General features: G+C 55.0%; 1 protein-coding gene across 1 annotated transcript; it reads right to left on the reverse strand.

Annotated features, from left to right (window-relative positions):
• Window positions 1–4,280: 4,280 nt before the first annotated feature.
• On the reverse strand, window positions 4,281–21,488 carry EMX1 (empty spiracles homeobox 1). Its single transcript, NM_001192223.1, has 3 exons — window positions 20,811–21,488; window positions 14,841–15,025; window positions 4,281–4,835 (listed from the first exon to the last, which is right to left on the reverse strand). The coding sequence occupies exons 1-3, from the start codon at window positions 21,322–21,324 to the stop codon at window positions 4,668–4,670; spliced, it is 867 nt and encodes a 288-aa protein (NP_001179152.1). The 5' UTR covers window positions 21,325–21,488; the 3' UTR covers window positions 4,281–4,667.
• Between the last annotated feature and the right edge of the window lie 2,480 nt (window positions 21,489–23,968).

Genomic DNA, 23,968 nt, shown 5'->3' on the forward strand with positions numbered 1-23,968 from the left:
TCACATGGGGTTAAGCGAGGGCTCTAGGAGGGAGATTCTTGGGCAGGTCTGCACGTCTAGGGCAGGTCAGACCCCACCCCAGAAGTGGGGTCTCCAGGGTGGCAGGGAGTGGTAACAAGAGGCAAGAGGAGAGAACAGGTTGGATGCAGGAGGTGTGGGTCTGAGGGCGGGAAGCTGGTGGGGCATGGAGGCTAGCTTCCCTGGCCCCTCCAGATCCACTCTGCAACCGTCTCCCCCCACAGTCTGTCCCAGGAGGCTGACTCATACGGACTTGCTCTCTGGCTCCCGCCATTGGGAGTCACCAGAAGGAGACTGGAGGATCAGAGGAGAGTGAGACTGGAGCTCTCCCCTCCGAACCTCCCTGCAGTCTGTGGGCTTCGTGCTCCTAAAGTCTGTAGCTCCTGTTTGGGGCCCCCCTCCATCCAACTGTCCTCTTAGACCCTGACACTTGTTCCTGTGCTTGCTTGGCCTCTTCAGGCCTGAAGGCCACATGGGTTCCCAACTGTTGCTAGTCCTGGGGTCCTGCAACATCTCTTGTTGGTTTCCCAAAAGGTGTTGATTCCCCTTTATTTAACTCTCTTCAAAGTGCTCCGTTTGAAGAGACCCTCTCTTTCTACTGGGCCCCTGGCTGATACGAAGGTGCTCCCTTCTACCGCTTCTAGATGGAAGTAAGTTCCTCTGCTGAGGGTAAGGGAGGAAAGGGGTTTCGGGGAGAACCCTGGGGAGAGGTTTGAGACACACCATGGAGAACAGGAATGGACCTATAAATGGGGTGAAATCTCAGCAGAGGGGCACCATGTAGCTCGCTGGTCCGATGGTCTCATGGACTCAGCTGCCAGGGCAGGTGGGAAAACGGGTTCAAGCAAATGTGTGGTTTCTCCAGGTGCAACTAAGGAACAGCAGGACCAGGGGATGTCAGAGGATGGAGGGGCCCGTGAGGTGAGAGCACGGATGGAGAGGAAAATCACGTGAGTGACGGGAAAGAGCATGTGGTCTGAGAGGAACGGACATCTGAACGTGGGATCAGAAAGCAGGTGGGATTCTGGGCTCTGACTTGCCCGAAGAGTGGGTGGTGGTGAGGGACAAAGCGGGTGAGAGGTTGGGGTGCTGGATGGGTGTAGACCCTCAGGTTTTGAGAGGAGGTTCAGGACATCTGGGAGGACCGGGAGCCAGGAGCCACAGTCTTTGACAACTGAGGGGGCCGACTGGGACCCACAGCCACACACCCACACACACCCCCATGGTCACAGTGACATGCAGCACGCCCACAGCCCCACCAGACACTCCCAGACACCCTCACACGCACTCACCCTCACACGCGCCCCAGACAGCAGATGGGGCGCTCGGGTAATTGGTTAAACCTGTTCCCGATGTCTGGCTCCGCACTGGCAGCGCCTGTCTGACAGGAAAGCTGGCTGGGCCCCGCACAGCTCAGCCTGCTGGCCTTCCTCCCCTCCCCCGGGGGCTGCCCTGAGCAGCGCCCCCAGAGAGGCCTGTGGGCCCCGGCCTGGCTCCCTCCCAGGCAGAAGAACACAGTTTATGAGTGAGGGTTCCACGAGCCCCACAGGAAGAGATCCCAGCACCTGTAGGGAGGAGCCCAACCATGGCTGCAGAGACCGAGGGACCAGGCCTGTAAAGTCCCACGGACAAGGGGACATGCGAAGATCATGCCCTGGGCGGGAGGCACGCCGCACAGGCCACCAGACCTGAGGACAGCTCCCTGCGTCCCTCCACCTCAGCCATGTGCCCCTGGGCTTCTCAAGGTGCTGTCAGTAGCTCAGCCTGCGGAACTCTGTGGGCCCTGGGAGGCCAGCCCGACCGAGGGCTGCGACTGAGTCGACTTGCCCAGGGAAGGCCTGCTGAGCGGTCCTGTCTGGCCGGCGGGGCTCGACCTGGTCCTCACCTCCGCAGGGCCCTGATCTCCAGCGGGAGGCGTGGTTGGGGGAGGGAAGGGAGCATCATTCCTCGCTGCTTCTCCCCTTCCCGCTGCATCTGTGTCTCTTCGAGAGAGACTTTGGTTTGTTCCCTGGAGAGGGCCCAAAAACTCCCAAATTAGCAAACCTGGCAAGCCCACAGCTCAGAAAATAGTTCATCCTGATTCCATGTTTTTCAGGCTCACAGAAGCCTTTATTAATGAAGTCACAACACCAATATTTACCGTCTGTGGGGAGAGGCACAACATGGGGCATGGATGGGAGTGCCGCGGGGACTCCCGCCCCGCCCCCTGCAGGCCTGGCCCGGGAAGATGGGCAGGTTTCCTCGAGTCCTTTCCAGCCCTTTATGGGGATGACAGGGGTGCTCTGCTGTGATCGTCCTGCATCCCCTCCCCCACCAAGTGAGAGAGGAAGAGTTTACCCATTCCTCCACCCCTGGTAGGGCCAAAAAAAAAGCCTCCTCTTCTTACCTTCACCCTGTCTGCGAATACATGCTCCCCAGAGGTTATCCTGCCTGTCCGGGAGCGAGAGTTCACTGTGAGATTCAACTGGACTTACCCAGGTTAGGACTTTCAGGCTGTGAGGGAAGCATTTTCCTGGTTGATGTTTAGGAGGGAGGCATTGGGATGGAACACGGCCCTTAGGTTTCTGGCATTGACTGGACCCCCGAGAGACACTGACAGGCCCCAGCAATAGGACCTTCTGTGCTTAGATCGCTTCGTGTGCCTCAAGCAACAAAGCTTGGCCTTTGACATCTTTTCAACAACTTCAACATTGATCAACCCCCCAGGACATTCAAGGTACCAAGAATAGGCTAAGGAAAGGCACAGCACAGGCAAAACCCCTCGCTCACTGGGCGACAGGGATGACGTGGGTGAGACGGAAGCAGAGGAAACCAGCAGTGAAGGAGGAGAGGCCAAGGGCGGGAAAGAAGGGAGCAGAGTGGGGGGCTGAGCACGGGGCAGTGTGTTCCTATTTGGGCTTGAGGAAGAGAGCCCTAGGCACAGCACAGCTCCTTTGAAGTGGGCCTCATCCCTGACATCCACACAAATCTCATTATGCCCCCCCACTCCTCCCCTCCCAACTCAAACCCCTGGGATCCATTTACATTGCTTCCCAAGGTAGAAGAAACCTTGGTTGTTGGCAAAGGTGGGCAGTCCTAGAGAACAGGTAGGGCAATGAGTCAGCTGGGCACGAGGTGCTGGGGGGCATGGGGTGCCGCAGGCAGGCTGCTCGTGGGTCTGCAGCTCAGCAGAGGTCAGCTGGTGGCATTGACCAGGAACCAAAGAGAAGTCCTGGAGGTGGGTGCGAAGGCCCAGGCAGACGGCACAGCAAGGGAGGCGGGTGGGGCACGGACTGACCCTGGGGTAGACAGAGGGGACAGGACAGGGATAAGGGTGGGGAGGACTCAGAAAGGCAGGAAGAGCCATCAGAGGCACTGGGATGAAGGCGGGGAGGGGTGGGGGAGCCTAGGAGGGAATGGCCTAAGATGGAGAGCAGTGAAGCCAGATGGGGGGCATTGAGTTGGGCCGGGGGTGGCAGTAACCATGGGTGGTGACAGTCTTCAATTCCCACCCAGTGGGGAGGCAGAGGTGGGGAGCAGGGGTGTGGATCACGTGCGAGATGGAGCAGTAGAGGCAGGTCTGGCCATGGTAAGGGCCAGAGGCACGGGATACAGGTTACGAACAGAGGTTTTCTTAGGATGAAGGAAACCTTGCTGCGTGACAAGCAGGAAAGACAAGTGAACAAATTGGAGGCAGATGAACTAGAGATCGGTGGGCCCTGCCTCGAGCTCTTGCCCAGGCTGGAAGGCCTTAAGTTCCCAGGAACCAGTTGCAAGCTCAGCCTGAAGCCCTGTCTCTGAAGATTTCATCCACCCAGAGGGGCTTTGCAGGGGCAGGAGAGCATCCTGGTGGGGCAGGACTTGGGGCAGAGGTGGTCACCTCTGGGAAGGATGCCCCCTTTACCCAGCCGCATTTTTCCCTTGACTGGAGAAGTCACCAGAGCTCCATGCATGGAGAAGTATGGATGCTGTCTCCTCCTTGACCCACCTGGGCCTGATTCCCACCATTCATTAAGTTTGGGAAGACTTGAGCATAGCCTCCCTCAGAATACAGAGTGGTTCTTCCCTACGTCTAGCCTCAGTTTCTCTTGCTGTGGAGTTGGAGCTAGAGACCAGGGTCAAGCACCATCAAAAGAGAAGAGTCAGTGGATTGAGTCTCCAAGGCCCCGTCCAGATTCCCAGGCCCTGAACAAGCTTGCTCAGCCAGTTCCCCCTGTGGCTCTCAGAGCCAGAACCCACCACCCCAGGCTCACAGGCTCTGGGGTTGGAGCTGGATGCCCATGTCATTAAGAGAGAGACTTTTATTGTTCCCATAGGGAAGGGAGACACAAGGGGATCACTAAGAACTACAGCGGGTGCCTGCAAAATAAATTAAAACAGAAATGCGTCAAAACGAAAAGGAGATAAGAGAAATGGAGAGTGGCTGGGAGGCTGCACTGCCCAGGCGGGCAGGCTCTCCAAGGAGAAGGTCGAGCAGTCCTGGGCCTCAGCCAGCCCATATCTTGTCCCTCTGTCGGTGGTGGCCCCAGGCTCCGAGCCCTCCGGGGCCGTGACCTGAGGCCTCCACGCAGCCCGGCCGAGGAGTGGCCAGAGTCCTGCTGGGCCCACCGGTGGGGGGGCCTGGCCAGCAGCGCGTGGCACTCTGCCCTGGTGGGATGCGGCTGCCCACCCTAGTCATTGGAGGTGACGTCGATGTCCTCCCCGTTGGCCTGCTTCGTGGCAATGCGCCACCGGTTGATGTGGTGGGAGCCCTTCTTCTTCTGCTCCGACTCGGGCCCTTCCTCCTCCAGCTTCTGCCGCTTGTACTTTGTCCTCCGGTTCTGGAACCACACCTTCACCTGGGCCGGGGAGGGAGGGGCACAGGTGAGAAACACCCAGCAAGCCCCCAGCAGCCACTCAGCCTTCAGGCTGGGCTGGGAGCTGGATGGGGAAACCGAGACCAGGGTTGTCTCCGCTGGCCGGTGCCACCTGATGGGTCTGGAGGTCTTCCCTTCCAGATGCAAATGAGGGGGGCCAGGGCACAGTGGGCCTGAGAGGGGCTGTTTTGCTGTCCCCTCAACAGAGGGGCAGAAAAGGCAACGGCACCCGACTCCAGTACTCTTGCCTGGAAAATCCCATGGACGGAGAAGCCTGGTAGGCTACAGTCCATGGGGTCGCTAAGAGTCAGACATGACTGAGCAACTTCACTTTCACTTCTCACTTTCATGCATTGGAGAAGGAGATGGCATCCCACTCCAGTGTTCTTGCCTGGAGAATCCCAGGGACGGGGGAGCCTGGTGGGCTGCCGTCTCTAGGGTCGCACAGAGTCGGACACAACTGAAGCGACTTAGAAGCAGCAGCAGCAACAGAGGAGAGGGAGGGGGTCTTGGAGCTGCCGCGCATCCTGGTTCCTGCAGCCATCACATGGGTCTGGATGGTTAGGGTGAGCCCCACCCCAAAGTCAACCCTGTGCTCAGAGCAGCACGAAGAGGCAGAGCAGACACAGCTACTTAACCCAGAGGCGCTGTTCCTGCCAAGGGCAGTGTCCAGGACAGCGGAGCACTCTGAGGCCCAGAGACCCCACTGCTCAAGGCGCCAGCCTCTCATACTGTCCAGGTCAGTCTGTCTCACAAGAGGAGCCTGTCTTAGTAACCTCAGGTAGAATCCTCCATCCCGCCTCAGAGGTGGAGCTGGATGGGTGGGGAGTCCTGGATCCTTGGGTGCCAGCTCCTCGGGGTAGTCTGAAATCCACCAATGGAGGCCTCATCCTCCTTACACATCGGGGTGTCTGCATCCCACCCAGTGCTCTGGACTTGCTGCCCCCACATCACCAGCCCCTGCAGCCCATCCAGATGTGGGAACAGGTCACACAAGGAATAGCTGAGAGAAATACCAGGGGACAGAAGTGAGCTCCTTCTTAAACACAGAGAGCCTCCCAGCTCATGTCAGGCAGTGAGAGCCCTGACAAGGGGAGGGGTCGGAGCCCAACAACTCTCCTGTGTGATGTGGAGGCAGGGCGGGCCCATGATGCTAAGCCCATTTCCTCTAGGAAGCCTCCCCAGACTCGGTCCCATCTCTCATCATCCATCCCTTCTCCCGCCTCCTCCAGCATTTGCTCAGTGCCCAGCACACGACAGCCCTTAACATCCTGTCCTGCATGATCTGGGAGGATCGTCCTGGTCCTTCACTAGCTTTATAGTTTTAGTTCTTGAGGAGTGTGGAGAAAACCTCACTGTGTCAACTCCTCCTGACTACACAGTCCTTTTCTTGGCCTTGCAGCACCAGGCCAGACCAGATCGCCCTCAGAGTTGGCGAGAGGGGTTGAGTGCTGATCATCTGCTGTGTTCCCTCCCCTCTCTGGATTTAAGTCCCTCATGCATAAGAGAGATGCTTTCTGGGGCCCTTTACAGCTTTAGGGCACCTTCTGGGCTTTTGTTCACAGGATACCTGGGGAAGGTGGTGCCAAGGGGGCAGGGTTATGAGGCATGGAGGGTTTCCTGAAATAACAGCACATTTAAAAAGCAAGTGGTAAAGAATCCGCCTGCCAACGCAGGAGACATAAGAGACGCGGGTTCAATCCCTGGTTGGGAAAATCCGCTGGAGAAGGGCATGGCAACCCACTCCAGTATTCTTGCCCGGAGAATCCCATGAACAGAGGATCCTGGAGCACTACAGTTCATGGGGTCACACAGAATCGGATATGACTGAAGCAACTAAGACAGACGCAGACAATTGCGGTTGGAGTGACCCGTGGCGCCCATACAGGTGGTGAGCGGTAGGTCATGTGTGTGGGACAACCGTAAGCACCTCGCTGCAGCAACAGCAGTGACTACTAAAGGGAGAACCTTGAATCCTGGGGTAGGGGGGCAGCTAAAGGCGATCCTCAGAGACACTACACAGATCTGTCCCTGCTCCCTGAGAATGGGTGAAAAGCACAGGCCTTAGCCACAAAGCCCGGAGCGGCAGCCAAAGCTGGGCCGGCACGCAGGCCCAGGGGGCAGCTTCATGCTCAGGATGCCCCGCCTTCCCATCCTGCAGACACTGCCCCCTGTTCCCTCCGTGGAGCCTGCCCCTCCCAGGGCCTCCATGGCACCACTGGTCCTGCCTGTTGGTTTCCGAGCACCAGGGTGGGTATGAGGGCAGCCAGCGCTCCGTGCTACACAGGACAGCCACACGGACAGGAAGAGATGACTGGCCTTGGTGGACGGAGTGAGGGGAGGCCTCCTTCCTTCAGTTCCAGGGCTGGATTCAAACCATTGCCTGCATGTCCCAGCTCAGATAGATGGAGAAGATGGCAGATGCTCCAGGGGCAGGGCTTCTGGATTCCGTGCCCACCTTTCCTCAGGCACAGGGCTGGCTGGGCCCTGGGTGGTTCTCGGCACAACCATTTGGCAGCCAGCCTGGCCCCTGCCCCCCACCCTGGAGCCCACTGTGACTGTGCCAGCCCGTAGGCGGGTGAGCTCACCCAGCCTGTGCAAGGCGTGTGTGTGACTCAGGCCTGGATGCAGGGCTGGGGTGGTATTCCTGAGAGCCCCAGGGGCTGGCTGAGGGCTAAGCATGGCCAGCCTGGTGATGCACCATCTGGGGCAGCACCAGGAACACAGGGCCCTTTCTGCACCTTCTCCCTCCCCCATGCATTCCCAATCTCCTTCCAAAAGGAGACTCACCTCTAGTTGCATGGGCCTAGCCTGCCACCCTTGCCCAGCATCACTGGCCCAAAGAGTGAAAGCTTCAGTGGTGGAACTTGGGGCACAGAGTATGTTTTCACACCAGGGACAGCTTCCTGGCCAACCCAAATGAAAAGCAATTCTGAGTATTTTCTCCATGAAAATACTACGGTCAAGGAGGCAGCTCTCTAGAAACGGGGACGAAAACTCTCTTCCCAGGCAGCCTGGCTATCTTCCGGAGAACAGCCTTGGGCTGAGTGTCCAGATGCTGTTTACAAAGACTGTAATAGCAAGGGGATGCTCATGACTTAGTGATATCAGTGAAAACGGCAGGATGCACAGTTTGGGCACAGTGTGATCACAGCCATGGAAAAACAAAGCCTATGCATAGGGGAAAAAAGACTAGAAGGAAATGTACCCAAAGTATGGGGGACCTGTCTTCTTTCCACACTTCCGACTTTTCTTTAATGCTTACTTGTAACAATTAATAGTAATTTTTTATTTGGCCAAAGAAAAGGAACTGGGCCCAAGTGTGGGAAGAGTTAAGAATGACACCCCATGAACTTTCCAGTCCAGCCAGGCAAATCTGGGGTCATCCCAGAACTCCTTCCCTAGAGGACAGAAGACCTAGAAAGGAGCCAGGTCACATAACGTGGCTACCAGCTCAGTGGCAGAGGGCCTTGGGAGGCTGCCTGCCCCCAACACTGGCATGCTACTCACCTTTCTTTAAGCCCAAGGCACACTTGGCTTTCTGACCGGGGAAGCCCTCACACACCTCTGAACCCTCTGGGTTTGGAGAGAGGTTCCTTGTGGCCTTCTAAGTCCCTACCATACTCAATGTCTCTCAGTCTTTCTGATAAGCAAGATCCTTCCAACAGTCTCCACTTCTGTCCAAGTTACACCACCGGGACCACTCTTACTTAGCCTTTGAAACTCTGTTCCCTGTCCCCGGACGTGGCCCGTTGCCTGTCTGTACTTCCTTAGTGCTTTTCTCTGTCTCCATGACAGTGACTCCAGCAACGTGTTAATTTATTTGCTCAAACCTCTGTCTCCTCATCAGACAGTATGGGAACCTGGAGAACAAAAGTGGTGTGTTAGCTGGCTTTGGAGGCCCAGTGGGCATGTTCCAGGTATACTCAGCTGGCAGGGCAGAGGTGAAGTGACTGAGCCCTATGCTCTAGGAAAGAGGCACTGGTGCCCACCTGGAAAACAGGGGAAAATCAATGGTAGAGGGATTGGACTCTTAACTGGAAAAGGGGTTTGGAAATTTGCTAGAGAGATGGGATCCTTTCTTGGCTTACTTCAGTGGCCACTTCTATAAGAGGGTCAATTCCTAATTCTTTCAGCTGTGGACTGAATTAACCACTTCTAAGGGGAAGGTGGAGAGGAAGATCCATTGTTGAGGGGACAAGGGTCAGCTTGAATTAGGCTGACTGACTGATTCAGGTGAAACCGGTATGGATAAATGAATGAATGAAGGTACCAAAGCACTAGTGGACTGATCACTGGATACACCAATGAATGAAGATGTACTCGAGTGAATGGACAGATGAACTCACAAACAAGCAAACTATAGCTCCAGCCAATGTTTCAGACTACCTTTGAATGAACCAGGTCTGGATCCCTTCTTTTCCTCCACTCCCCAGTCTTAGCCCGTCCTATCTGGGCCCCTGCACACTTTCAGGTGAATACCTGTCCTCTCCTCAAAGAGTTAAAAATCCTCTATCAGGGGCATTTGAGTCTTGTAACTCTGATACAAGAGGTTTCTCCTTATGTCCTACTGTTATCTCCTCTGTTTTAATTTAAGCCCGTGTCCTTCTATTCTGTCTCCCTCAGACACAGAGACACACCACTCTTTCTAGTCTGTCATCTTCAGACTAGACAGACGCTGGGAGGCATTAATCAAGCCACTCCTCAGCGCGCCTCCCTGCCCTCTCCACTGGGGATCCGCTTCCTAACATTTGACCACGTGAACTGCTCCCACTCTCAAGGTCAAGCCCAATGCCATGCTAAGCTCACCTCTCACTCCCACAAACTGACGTTGCCTCTGGCTCCTCATCAACCAGAGTCCTAACTCTTCCTAAGCTTTCTGGTTTCCTCCTCTCTCAGTCTACCCTGGATGCCTTCACTCTCAGGGAGACATCACAAGATTCGCCTATCTTCTCAGGACCACACCCTCAGAGAACCACTCCAGGCTCCCTTATCTCTCCTGTCCTCTCCTGCCTCCCACTGGACTCGTGGACCTTCAGAGGTGCAGAAGTTCTTGGAGAAGAGCCAAGACTTAGGGAAGGGATGAATCCATCTCAGAACACACGGTGAGCCAGTAACCTTTCCTAAAAATTCAAGTTCCTTGGACATCTCCCTTTTATCCTTCCCCCAAAGGGAGATATCCCAGGCGAGAAGTCTCCTTACCATGCCCTTCTGGGGAAAACCCATAAGCAGGTGACCACAAACTTCTGCGTCCTAAGATCGCCCCCACCCATGCTCTTGGGCCCTAAGAAGGCAGCCACACTCGATAGCTCCCACACCATCTTAATCCCAAACCCTCCCCCTTTCTTCCCACCAGTCTAGACGGCCCTCCTGTCTCCATGGCTGTGGTCTTCCAGGAGCCTTCCTCCCATGTAATCTCCCCTGACCTCCTCAGTCCACAGCTGTGGCTTCAATAGGACTCCAGTCACTCACCCCTTGCATGCCCTACCACTGTCTGAGGAATCTCCAAGGCCAAGAGACCACATTTCTGCATCCCTTTCCCTCACAATTCAGCTAAACTCAGCCAGGGTAGGTCAAGAAACACCTCCTGAACTGTCTGGAGTTGGAGGAGCAGCTAGAAATACTGACAAATCCATCAGCTGGAGCAACCAAATGCTTTCTCTCCCTCACCCTTAAAACTAATGTGCCCCCCCCCCCCCGACCATGCACAGAAGCTCACAGAGGTGCTCCGTGCCATGCATACCTATGATAGCACCTGACCTTTGGGCACTGATCACACTCAGCCCACATGTCCTCCACATTACGGGCACACATATGTTCATGCATGTGTGCTAAGTTGCTTCAGTCGTGTCCAACTCTTTGCAATCCTATGGACTGTGGTGCTCCAGGCTCCTCTGTCCATGGAATTCTCTAGGGAAGAATACTGGATTGGGGAAATCAACTAGGCAGAGCTCCCCAAGCAGGCAAATGGGATTTTAGTATTTGTCTCCCTGCTAACTGACTGTGTGACCCTGGGCCAGTTACTTCATGCCATGCCCTCCTCTAGGGGATCTTCTCGACTCAGGGATCAAACCCATGTTTCCTGCATTGAAGGTGGATTCTTTACTGCTGAGCCACGAGAGAAGCCTCACACATATGTTACATATGCTCATTACACACACACACACAAGTTCACTCAAACTCGAGGGTCTGATCTAACCCAGGCCCAAGTCTGCCCCACCGGCCACCAGGATTGAATCTTAGATGGCCTTCACCCTGGTCAGACTGCTGGGCTGCGCTACAGCAGAGAGGAGCAAAGAGCTAGAAGGAAGAACTAGCCCTTGCCCAGGGCCCCTCCTTCCTCCTCCTGGATTAACCTGCGCCATTAATTCCACTCTCAACCAATTTAAAGCCCTAGCCCAACGAAAAAGCTCAGGTTGCCTACCCAGAGCATCCCATGCTAGAGCTTTGGGCATACAGATACCCCTGAACTCTGAACCCATACACCGATGTGCTTAACCCTCCCTGAAGTTTTATCCATGAATTGGTCAATAAAACTCCATCACCTATGACTGATCAACAATCAGCTATGATAGTGCAAGGGAATCACAGAAGCAGAGGGACAGAAAGGCAGCAGTCATGCCAAAGACTAAGGGGAATGACTGATAAAATTAGCATATGGATAAGTATACAAGTCAAGAGAAAACTGCCCACTCATTCAGTACATGTTTATGGAACATCTACTCCTCGCTGGTCACTGAACTGGCCCTGGAGCACAGCAAGAAAAAGGAAGGCTTGCCCTCTGTCTCCCAGAGCTGAGATGCTCAGGCCTATTGTTCATTAGGATCACCCAGAGAGCTACTTTATAAACTTCCCTGGGTCTCACCCTGGAACTCCTAAGAGAACCTCCTGAGCAGGCTCTAGGAATCCGTATTTTAAGATTTCTTTGAGAGATGGATGCAACCAGTGTATATATAGTCTGACAGGTGGCATGGCAGGTTATTAAACAATAGCAAAATCCTACATATATTGTGATATGCAGGAGATATGCTGTGAGTCCTGAGAACCTGGAAGACAGATTATACAGAAATACAGAGAAATAGAATATAGATAAGCCAGATGCTCAGGGCTAGAAAGAACCCTGGAGTTCATTTTATTCAACCTTACAGATCAGGAACTGAGGCCCAGAATAAAAGACAAAGCAAGAGTTGATGAGATGATAACCATTATAGACATATGCATATACTGTCAGCTGCTAAAGATCTATAGAGATGGAAGTTTGACATGGATGGTAGATATATAGAAGGTAAAATAGAGTAGATGATAAAGAGATAACCAACAGTTGGGTAAATAGGAATTATATTGTTCACAGGAAAGATAGAATTAATAATAAATAGGAAATATAAATTAACCAGCTTTGTGGAGGTAATTTAATGAGAGTAGACAGAAGTATATGGCTAGATATAAAATAGCTATCTGTGAGGGACAGAATAGAGAGCTCTGAGAGACAAATATAGATATTGACAGTAGAAATAGATGGCAGGGGGCTGATGGGAATGACTGAAGCTTGACAAATAGCTGATAGCTAGATTTGACAGGTAAGCTTGCCTGGCAAATACAGCGAGATGGATAGATAATTAGTTAATTATATAGCCTAGGTCCAAATGATAGTTACAAAAGGGACAGAAAGCAGCTCTGCTGATGAAAGAGACTGAACTAAGAATCAGTAATTCCAGGTGGAGACCTTATTATAACAATAATTTGACATATTACTTTCAGCAAAGGGGAGAGAAGTACTGGGGATGCTAATGAATATTATTTGAGTTCAAGTTAGGTATCTTTGATCCTTAAACCTATTTTATGAACGATGAAACCAGAACTCAGAGAAGTTGAGTAACTGGCCCAAGGTCACACAGTTAGCAGGGAGGCAAATACTGAAATCCCATTTGCCTGCTTGGGGAGCTCTGCCTGGCTCATTTCTCCATCTTAAAGGCCTCACCTGGAAAGACAGGATTCTAACAAGGAGGTTTCTCAGGCTCAAATATCCTACAGTTCTATTATTTTGTTTCTTTCATATGCTTAAACCAGCTCATTTATCGATGCAACAAGATTAGCCATGAGTTTTGATAGTTAACAAAGCTGGATCCATTTTATTTTCTATCTGGTTTTCTTTTAAATATATGCTTAAGCACCTTCTAATAAAAATGAGAGGAAACAAGCATTAGGTTTACTAACTGGCATTGTTAGGCCCAAATATTGACAGGCAGATAAGTTCAGTTGAAAGAAGGTCAATTAAAAATGCTCTCACTGAACTAAAAAAATGGAGGTTTAAAAACAATGACATTATTTCAACAAGTGTTAATCTGTGGGTGGTGGACATAAATGGTTTTGTTTTCTTACACTTCTGCAATTAAATTTAATAACTAATAAATTTAAATGAAGGTACTATAAATACCATTCTTAAATGACACCTTGTTTTAAACAAAAATTTTAAAACGTTTGCGAAGAGGGAAAAGTGGGTGTTATTTTATTAACTTGTTTTTTAAAAATACCTTTAAAAAAAAAACGTTTTTAAAATTTAAGTCCGTTTTTTTGTGAGCTTGATCTCTGCAGTTAGAACAGACCGGCTAGCAAATCTGAAAAAGCCCGGGTCGTGCCGCAGAGACGGGAGCAATGCACTGATGAAACAGGGCATGAGACAGGTAGGACATAGATACCCACATGCGTCGTGAGCGGGAAAGAGTGAGGTCGGGGCCGGGGACGAAGTTGGGTTTGGATTCCCACATGAAGCCTTCTATCTAGCCTCGCTACCCAGAAGACCCCAGGCTGCACACACACACCCCAACCCCGCCCCCAGCCCGGCACCATCTCTCTGTCGGGACCCGGGTGGAGGATGGTGGTGTGAGAGGAGAGCAGAAAAAGGAGCAGAAGATGAAATGCCGGCGGCGGGCGAGAGCTGCTGGGCCGCCAGCCGACCTCTCTCTTTGCGAGTATGGAAGCTGTCGGGGACGCGAGGGAGTTAAGGTCTCCCAAAGCCTACCTAGTTACAGAAATTCGCCTCCAGGGCAGCAACCAGCCACCCCAGCGCGCTTGACTCCGGGCGGACCGAGAGCTTTAGCGGTGCTTCCAGACAACATTTATTTATGCCAAAGTCTTTACTTACAATAAGGCCAAATCTGCCTCCCTATACTTCCCTTCTAGTTCTTTAATTCTTTAAAATCAATTACAAAAACACTACGTGGTGATTGTAATTTCATCCAGTTCAAATTCCTTCAATGCCACCGCAGTTTATTCCCTCCCCAACTCAACAGCCCTTCAAGTGATGAAAACAGGCCCTGAATACCAGAATCTACTTTCCCACCGTTTCCAGGTCCCGCCGACGCCCGCACACACACACCGCCGTTTCAGCGCAGTGCCAGTCCGCCTGAGCAGAGACCAGGGCCGGCCTCGGACCCCGGGCAAGGGCGCGCACTCCCGGCTAACCTTCTGCTCTTTATAGCCCGAGGACCCGTGGTCTTTCTCCCCACCGCGAGGCCTTCGCCCCCGTCGCCCCTGCATGGCAGCGGAGCCAGTACGGGACAGGCCTGGGCACCGCACACACCTCCGAGCGCCCCCAGAACAGTGGCGGGAGAAGGGCTGCAGTCACCGCAGGGCTGAGACGACACCAGAGGGCCCGGGCGGGCGCGGAGTGACCGCGGCGTGGGTGTTCCGCGCCCGGCCGGCACCCGAGGGCGCCCGCCGCCTCCTGACAGCTGGCACCTCCCGTGGGCTGTGTGAGCCGGGTCGGAATAAGGTTTGATCCCAGCCTCCGGGTAGGTCCTTAGTACTTAATAAAAGTCCTGTTGCCCCTTCGAGGCTGTACGCAGTCGGAGGGAAGGCAGTCATGGCGGGGGCGCCGCAGGGGTGGCGGGAGGAGCCGGGGCTGGCTGGGGGGCGAGGCCGGCCTCTCCGGCACCCGCCCGGCCCACCTCCACCTGGCCCACGGGCGCAGCGCGGACCATTCATTACCTGCGTCTCGGAGAGGCTGAGGCTGCCGGCCAGCTGCTTCCGCTCGGCGCCCACCACGTAGTGGTTCTTCTCGAAGGCACGCTCCAGTCGCAGCAGCTGCGAGGGCGAGAAGGCCGTGCGGATCCGCTTGGGCTTGCGCGCGAAGGGGCCGTGCAGAAGCAGCCCGTCCTGGGGCACGTCGCTCGCTGTGGCCGCGTCGCCGACGGCAGATACAGACAGAGAGAAGGGCACCGTGAGCTGCGGCCCGGCAGCCCGCGAAGCCGGCCAAGCTTGGCCCTCGGGCCTCGCTCGCACACGTTCCGGAGCGCTCCGCTGCACTCTCCAACCCTTGACACACGCACACCCACGTCTAGGCTTTCCCCTTTGCCGCCCTTTCTTTAAGTCCACTCCTCTCCCCGAAACCTCCTCCTGGCTGAGAGCTATCGGGTCAGGGGACGCCCAGAATCAGCGGGGCGGATCACTGTTGGGCCAAGAGGCGGGCCGGGGTCTGGAGAGGCACCCACACAGTGCCTGAGCAGCCTAAGACACCAAGGGAAACTCTCTTTGTCTGGTATGCCCAGTCGTGTCTCCCTCAAAGTGGACCAGGGGTAGAGACAGGGTTGGGTGTCAGGAAAGTGGCAAGGGGCACAACCTGGCTGTCAGATGTCCCCGTACCAAACGCAGATTCAAGAACTGAGGGTATCTTAGGAACTCTCCCTTCACACCTGCTTAAATCAGCCTTGCAGCTAAATGCTCAGGCTACTAGCCCATAGAAAATTCCTGCCAACAAGCGGAGACTCTGCCTTGCAAGTGGTAAAAATAGGCCAGGGGCCAGGTCAAAATCCAGACAGCATCTGGAGGTCTCCAGTTAGGTTACTTCTTCCCAATATCCCACCTCTCTCCCCCCAGGTCATCAGATAAAATCCTCTTCCTGCAGACTTACTGCTCTCTGGTGGAAAAAGACCTTGCTTCATCCCTGAATAATCTTGTGCTGAAGAGATGTGTATAAATAACTAGATGTCATCTTTCTTCCTAATAGATATAGATATATTGGTTTCTGCATGGGCGTATGTAAATATATGCTCCAGCCTCCCTACTGTCTTTTTCTCCTAGAATGTAACAGTCCCTTGGCAAATGTTGGCCATCATGGGGACTCAGCTGCTACATGCAGGACGAGGGCTGACATTGAGCTGAATAGGGCTGAGGTAGTAGGGTCAGGAACTACAAAAGCTGGAACAAGCTTCCATCCACAGCCCCAGTCTCAAGGAATCCCCCCACTAGGCCCTCACACAACCTCTGCCTTGGTTGCACATGCCAACAAGACTGGAAACAGGCCCTGACACCATCCATGGATTCCCATGCAGTGACACATACTAGTACCCTAACCCACCAAGAATGCAGAGCACTGCATGAAATGTTTTGACAGTTAGCAGTTGAGATTGACTGATCCAATTAATTTCTTCAGAAATGGCCACTGGTTTGACTCAATTTGATTTGTTGTTTTGTTCTTAAGACAATTGTTTGGATAATTCAGTTGAGCTCTCCCATCTCTGGAAATATCTCTGTAAGTGAGGCAAGGGCACATAATTGAGATGCTGTTGCTACAGCTCTCCAGGTAACTGTTCATGTCCCTCTGCTGGTGGAAACTGCCTGACCTGATTTTCTCCAAGTCTATGGGCTTTGGACATCTACATAGGAAAACTTGATTGCTGGGGTTTTCTGGGGAACAGCGTTGCCTAGGAATGAGTGGCTAATGCCTGGGTGGGTGGGGGGAGACAGAGTCCCCTGAGAGGGAGAAGCTACTAACTTCCAGTTGCCTTATCCATTCCAAGTGACTGGATCTATGCTGCTACAAAAGTGAGTGGGATCACATCACAGGAAGATGGAGGGGTGGGAACATCCTGCCCACTGGGTCCTTCAAGGTGGGGGCAGAGTCTCAGGCCTGACAGAAGGAAAAGTTTAGCTTGTGGTGATGGAGGGGACAGATGATTAGGGGAGGTGGTCTGGCAGAGAGGGGTAGGAGGGAGAGAAAGGAGGAGAAGGATCCAGGTGCGGAAAAGGATTACAGCCTCAAGTGGGAGCCAGTGTGATGAGGCCAGAGAAAGGTAGGAGAGGTGGGTGGGAAGCAAATACTCCTTGTTGATGTTAAAATAAATTGCTTCAAAAAACAATAGCATTCTGAGCTCAAGTCAAACACCAACAGTGGTTTTCCCTGGACAAATGAGCTGGAGAGGGACAGAAAGCCTAGCACACCCCTGTGATCACAGGCTTTGGCCTCAGCAACTTGACGGGGCCCAGGCTGGTCAGAAATGATGTGGCAGTGTGGAGACACCCTCGATTTGTGAGTGAATGGGATGCAGAAGTGTGAAGGGTAGTGTGGGGCTGAAAAAGCAGGACTGCAGCCTGCCTAGTGTGTGATTTGATGGGTGTTTTATAATTCTGTGCTGTGTGTTGGTCACTTGTGCGGTAGAGTTCTCTGTGTTTGTCTTTATAAACCCAAAGTGGAGGATGGAAACAACAAGCTTCTCTGTCCTGACATACACAGGACCATTGGGCTCAACGCTGGCTATTTTAGGGGAAAGATAGACTGCTTGGGGTCTTCTTCAGCTGGGGAGAGAATAGCCATTGTAAATTCACTGTAATCCCCCGAAGGGGCGGGGAGCATGTGTTCTGTAATCTGTGTGTGCATGTGCAGAAACACAGAAGTCCTGACCCAACCAAGAGGAAGCAGAGACCAGGAAAAACTACTCAAGAGGCTGAGTACTGATGAAAGATATGATTTCAAAAGAAGCAAGGGCTTTTTCCTGTAAGGAAGAGTATGTTTAGTACAAAATTAACCATCCTGAGAAATTGATTAATAGTTTCATGTTTCTATAAGAACCAGGGTGGTGCCTATGAGCCTGGGCCACTCTCACTCTGATCTATGGAGAAGGGACCTCAACCGTCCCTACCATGGCTTCAGTTTGCCTTAACTGGACCACAAGGGCAGAACACGCTCTCGGACTGGGGTTGCAGTGTGGCCTGTTTAGAGACAGTCTGTGAGAGTAGGCTGTCAGTTTCAGGCAAGGACACGTGGGAAAGTGGAAAGGGACTGGCTGAGTCTTCCCTGTAGCTAGTAACTGAAGCCCACTCTGCCCCGTTTTCCTCCAGCCTCTCTCTTTAAGGCAATGGCTGGGAACTAGCAATCGACGTTCCCAGGACTGAGGTGGCAGGAACTGGGAACTAGGGATTCGAAGGCCTGGGGCCCAAGCTGCAGTGCCTCCTGGAGATGTTATGGCAAGCTGGGGGCTCTGGGCCGGATGGCGAGGCGGAGAGGCCTGGGGCTACGAGAAGGAGAAGCCCGCTCGGGAACGGAGATAACCTATTCCCCCCTCCTCCTGCCGGAACAAAGGCTCTCTTTGAAGCACCGGCCCATTACCACCACCAGTCCCGAGGGCCTAATCTCCCACGGCCCCCTCCCGCCTCAGCTTCCCGGCCTGGAAAGTTCCTGCTGTCCGAGGGAAATAGCACCGAAGTGCGGCTAACTCGCTGTCTCCTCCAGCCCCTCCTCTTCAGGCCTCGAAAGCCGCCTCCGGCTTCGGGGTCCCGCCGCCTGGTCCCGACCATTCCGTGCTGACTTTTCTTCTCCCAGCGCCTTACTCAGCGGAGAAGCCCTACCCTGCGCGCCGGGACCGCACTGTTGGAGAGCGCTGCGCACAGAACGCAGACGTCTTCCTTTTCGTTCGTGTAGGGTTTTGCTTCTTGCATTAAAACGGGGCTGAAATGAGCATCGCAGAGACCCGGTTCTCTAGAAAACGCGGCGCCGGAGGGCCTGAAATGACTCGGCTCATATCCCCGAGGGCCCCCGAAGACGCAAGGACGCTGGGGCCGCAAGGCGTCTGCCCCGACGCTGACCAGCCCTGAAGCCAAAACCTCTCAGAATTAAAAAAGTCATTCCGTGCCCAACGGATTCTCGTGTTCAAAAATGAGACCACATTTGGCTCCATCTCCGCGTCCAGACACAGTTCTTGGGAGAAAAATGCAACCGTTTTTGCAACTAGACAACGTGCCCGCCGGGGCTGAAGGCTCAGGGAGCGGCGGCAATTTCCGAGAGGATTTTGCCGAGGATTTATTCAGCCTCGCCTGACTGGGGATGCTCAGAGCCGGAGCTGGATCTCTTACAAGGCGTTCCCGACCTTTGGTGCCACGGCCCTCGAACCCTAAAAGCCGGTGTCGGCGAGGTCAATGGAGGGAAAGGAAGCGCAGAGGGCATGGGGCGCCCGGTCTAAAGCCGAGGGCGTTGCCGGGGAGGCCATATCCGAGTGAGCAGAGACTACAGGGGTCAGGACCGGTTCTGCCCTCTTCTTCGAGCTCCTGTCCCTCCTCTGGTCTGCTAACCTCCGGTCCCTCCGCCGCCCCAGCCCGAGGGTTTACAAACAGCCGCGACTTTCAAATTGGCCTGCAGTCGCCAAGTTTTAGAGACCGGGGACCCAGCCCATGGAGGACCGAGGTGGTTTGCTCAATTTAAAATAATACTTAATTTTATCAGTAAACATTGATTTTAATTGACAGACTTCTTTCCCATAGCGGCTGACACCATAGGCATTTTTTGTTGTTGTTCCGGATGATTTGGGCAAATCTTTGAAATCCCCAGAGCAGACAAGACTTCCCACAAAAATTCTTGCTCAATTACATTACCTTATTTTGTGGGATTTGCTGGGTCAGTATCTATTAGCCAGATGGGACTCAGAAAATTGACAAATTGGGGTGGGGAAAGCGGCTTTCCATGATACAGTTAAGCATCTGTAGCCAAAGTTTCAAGAGGTCATTTTCTTCTGTTATCTAGATAATTGTACTAAATACCCAATTTATTTTGACTGTGTAGATCCAGTTTACCACCAGATCAGCCAAAGCTCTAATCACGTCCTTTTCACTTGTTTTGCTAAGAGCCAGTTTACCTATCTCTGAGTCAGGAAACCTAAGGCTGAGGTCTGGTCTACACTAACAAAACTGAAAACTAAACCAATTACTGCACAAATTAAAACCACTCCAAAAAAAGTGAGGGGGGGGGCGCAAGAAGAAAGAAAAGAAAAAACCAATAAATACAAAGAAGAAAACGAACTCCAACTAATGGAACTCTTTGCTTGGAGCAAGTCAGACTACTGAAATCTGTGTGTGTGTGTGTGTGAGAGAGAGAGAGAGAGAGAAAGAGAGAAGTGGGGGATCTTCCTTACCAATCCCATTGCCCAGTGCAGACTAGGGGGCTCAGACTGCCTACGACCTTAAAAGCCCTCTGCCCCCGCCCCCTGCCTGGGAGGACTTCAGTCGGTACCCTAGCAGCCTGTCGGTTCCCGGAGTCCTCGAGCGTCGCGGGAAGCCGGTTTGCTTTGGCAAACCTTCCCACCCTGGGTCCGAGAGGCACGTGAGACTTGGAGAAGTCGGGCCGAGGTTGCTGAGAAACATCCCCAAACAGAGGAGCACTGAACACTGAACATTAACTCTCCAGTTTTCCCTCCCCTCTGCCCCTTCTTCCCACAGAATCGGGGCAAGCAGGCGGACTTTCCCCTGTCTCCTTGCGCCAGCGAAGGCGGATCCCTGGGAGTTGGTGGTGGAAGTGCGAACGTAGTATGGTCCCAGGTCCACCTGGGTCGGAGGGAGGGCGGCCGACGCTGAGTTCTCTGGGATGGGACTGGCTCAGCCTGGACACATTAAGGCAGGCCGCAGGGAGGACCAGGAGAGGCTCCAAGGATGCGCCCGGGCTTGGCGTCCGGACCGGCATCATTCCTGGAAAAGCCTGGAGGTCCCAACCTGGTTCTCTGGGAGGGAACCCAACGCGGCAGAAGAGCGAATGGATCTGGCGCGGCTCTTCCCTGCTCAGGAATCGGCCTCTGTGGACCTGCAACCTTTTCTGACACAACTTCTGAATGGCCCCGGACTCCCCCGAGCCTTCCCCGCGCCGCCGCAGCGCGGGCGCCGGCCCGCCGCCGAGGAGGGCACAACGTGGGCACTCACCCTGAAAACGGTGGCCGAAGAAGCGGTTCCGCAGCACCCAGGGATAGAAGTGCAGAGGGTCCCGGTGCTGGGCGCCGAAGAAGGAATGCGGGGGCTGCAGCGGGGAGGCGCCCAGCTGGTGCGCCGGGTGCACGGTCAGCGCGTGGTGGTTCATGGCCTCGGGGAATACGAGCTCGGGACCGCCGTAGAGCGAGCGGCCGGCGCCCGCGGCGGCGGGGAAGCCGCTCACGAAGGCCGCTTCGGCTGCGCTGGGGTGAGGATAATTGAGCGCCGTGGGCCGGAGCGGCTCCTCCGAGGCGGCCGCCGCCAGGGGATGGGAGCCTGCGCCGCCGCCGCCAGTGCCCCCTCCAGTGCCGCCGTCCTTGGCCACCAAAGACTCGATGGTAAAGCCGCGCTTGGCTGTGGGCTGGAACATGGTCGCGGCCGCCAGAGCCGAGCGAGGCACCCGGGCTCTGGGGAGCGCTCCGTGTCCTGGCGCCGCCGCCGTGCGGGGTGTGCACCCAGCCAGGCACATGCACACACACCAGCACCCTTCACCTCCCCCGCCCGCCCGCCCGCGCTCAGCCCCTGCCCACAAGCCAGGCGCGGAGCGGCGAGGGGCGTGCGAGCCAGCGAACGCGGAGTCGGGCCACGGCGCGAGGCTAGGCGCGCCGGCCTCTGCGGCCAAGCGGGCAGCTCCCGGCGCCGGCACCGGCGCGGGCTCCGAACGAAGCTACGAGCTGCTTCTACCGCCTGGGGACTGAGCCCGGCCCCTTCCCTTCCGAGTCCAGCCAGGACCGACCCCCGCCCCCGGTCCTCCCAGCAATGTCCTGCCCGGCCTCGGCCACCGCGCTGCTAGGCGAGAGTTAGCGGGCACCTGCCCCGCGCTCGCCCATTGGCCGCCGCTCACCTGCCCCAAGGTGGGGGGCGGGGCGGGGCGGGGCGAGGGACCGCGGGAAGGGAAAGGAGCCAGCAGTCGGAGGCAAAAACCGGACTGGAGCTTGTGCCGGGCGAGCTAGGCCTCCTCCTGCTCTCCCGTCTTTTCGCATCTCTGCCCTTTAGCTGAGTCTGGCGGCAGCCGCAAGCGTCTCCACCCAGGCGGGAGCCGAAGGAGGTGTGTGAGGGGTCTGGGGCTTGGGAGAATCTCCAGCCCCACTCCCCAGTGTGTAAATCAGTTGAACCCTCTCCAGTTCGTCCCGGGATGTCGTTTCAGTTCTCAGATAACTTGAATTCGAGTGCAATGTGGGTGTTTGGGGTCCAACGAATAGATTTCTCCTGAGAACTTGCTCCCCTGGCCGCTAGGACCCTCGGGATCTTCCATCGTCCGTCTCCTGGGACGCAGTCTGAAGCCGCGGCCTTGTTCCTGAGGTTTCTCGTTTTCTGGGTGGTAAGGGGGACAGCTTCGGAAAGCAGACGCGCAGTTATTTTCAGAAGAGGCCAGGCCAGGGAGAGCGCTGGAGGAGCTGGCGGAGTGGTCACCCAGACGTCTCAAGCTGCAGTTCTCCGGGATTGGAAGCAGGACCTTGGCCCAGCTACGGGCATCGCGACCGGCCCGCAGGGCCATCTGCTTTCTTCGTCTTCTCTGATTGTGGAGCTCAGGTGCAGGCGGTCCAGGACAGGCCGGGGCCTTGAAGACACTGTCTTACGTTGGAGGTGGCCGAACAGTCCACAACCAACGCCTAAGACCCTCCAAGAAGACACACAGACCATCCTGGGAACGTAGCGGCCACCTGGCCTCCTCCGACCCTCACCTTCCACTCGCGAACGCGGAGCAGCGGACTACTCTACTCCAGCCAGTTTCCACTTCGTGCACTAATTCGTCGGGGATGAGAGGGCAGTTGGGAACGAGAACAAATACTCAGCAAACTTTTCCACCGGGGCCTTCCAATATCCAGGCCTAAGAGGACACTAGGCGGTGATGGGGAGGCTGGGACCCGCACCCTGCCAGTGCACTGCGAGAAGCCGACCTGCTTCCTCGCTGCTGCCCGGCTTAGTCAGAGCGGCCTGGCCGCGGCCCGGGTGCGCGGATTCAGGCAGTGCGTCCCGGCGCCCAGAGGCCAGAAGGTCCTCGTGCCGCGAGGCTCTGCAAGGACTCCAGGCCAGGTCTTGAGAGTGGCCTGCCGAAACGCCCGCAGTCTCGGCCGGGGAGAGCGCTCCGGGCGCCCTTGTTGCCACAAAGCGGGTTAAAGTCTATTTTCCACTCGACTGGTCCGAAAAGCCCCCGCGCGCCGAAGCCGTTCCGGCCCCCATGGGAGAGGTGGGGAGGAGACGGCGAGGGGGTGGGGGGAGACTGCCGCACCCTGCAGCCGGTCGCGTCCAGAGCAGACCCGGGCGGAGCACCTCGGAGGCGCCCCAGAAACACCTGAGGAAGGACTCGTTACTGAATTCGTGGCGAGGGCTTGTGTCTCTTTTACTGGCCCCTCCAGATCTTTCTGGCTCACTGTGCTGGTCTCTCCGTTTCTGGCTCAGGCTGTCTGTCTCTTTCTCCCTTTCCTGCCTCTTTACCGCCCTCTCCCCCACCACCGCTTTCCCTCTGTTTCTTCCCCCTCTCCCTTTGCCTCATCCTCCGTTCCGGGTAAGGAGAAGCTCCCTGAGTGGGGATAAGGACCTAACCAGGCCATATCGCTGGGGTGGTGAGGGCGCGAAGCTGGGCAAAGACGTGGAACCGAGATTTTCGTTCTATGTGGAAGGAGACAACGTGAATTCTGCTGGAGCAAGGTCCCCGCAGGGAGCCAGGTTTAGCTGGATAAGCATCACCCGGGCCTGTTCTCTGAATGTGGCGAGGAGGGACTAAGTGCTTGGGCCTGTGACCGAGAAGACTGGAGCCGGATAGGGCTGAACTCAGCCCCAGGCTTTGTTCCCCTAGCCGGTGGTGAACCTCACCGGTCTAGCTGCAGGCCCCCACCTCTTACCTCACCGCAAGGCCGGACATTGACCCCTGAACTCACTAAATTGGGCAGGTAGAGGAGCTTGGAATCTACTGGGCCATTCTGGACATATCTACACTGGCCACAAGGACTTTCCTCATCTGGCTCTGGGTATACATCTCCCTATGTAAATCCATAGACTTTTATAGTAACAATTCCTTCCCTTGTTGTCGCGCTTTCCAAATACTTGGACATCAGTTGTCTGTCATTAACCCTGTTTACAGATGAAGAAACGGACTACACAGGACCAGT

The sequence above is a fragment of the Bos taurus genome, chromosome 11, assembly GCF_002263795.3.
Source record: "Bos taurus isolate L1 Dominette 01449 registration number 42190680 breed Hereford chromosome 11, ARS-UCD2.0, whole genome shotgun sequence".
Lineage (NCBI taxonomy): Eukaryota > Metazoa > Chordata > Mammalia > Artiodactyla > Bovidae > Bos > Bos taurus.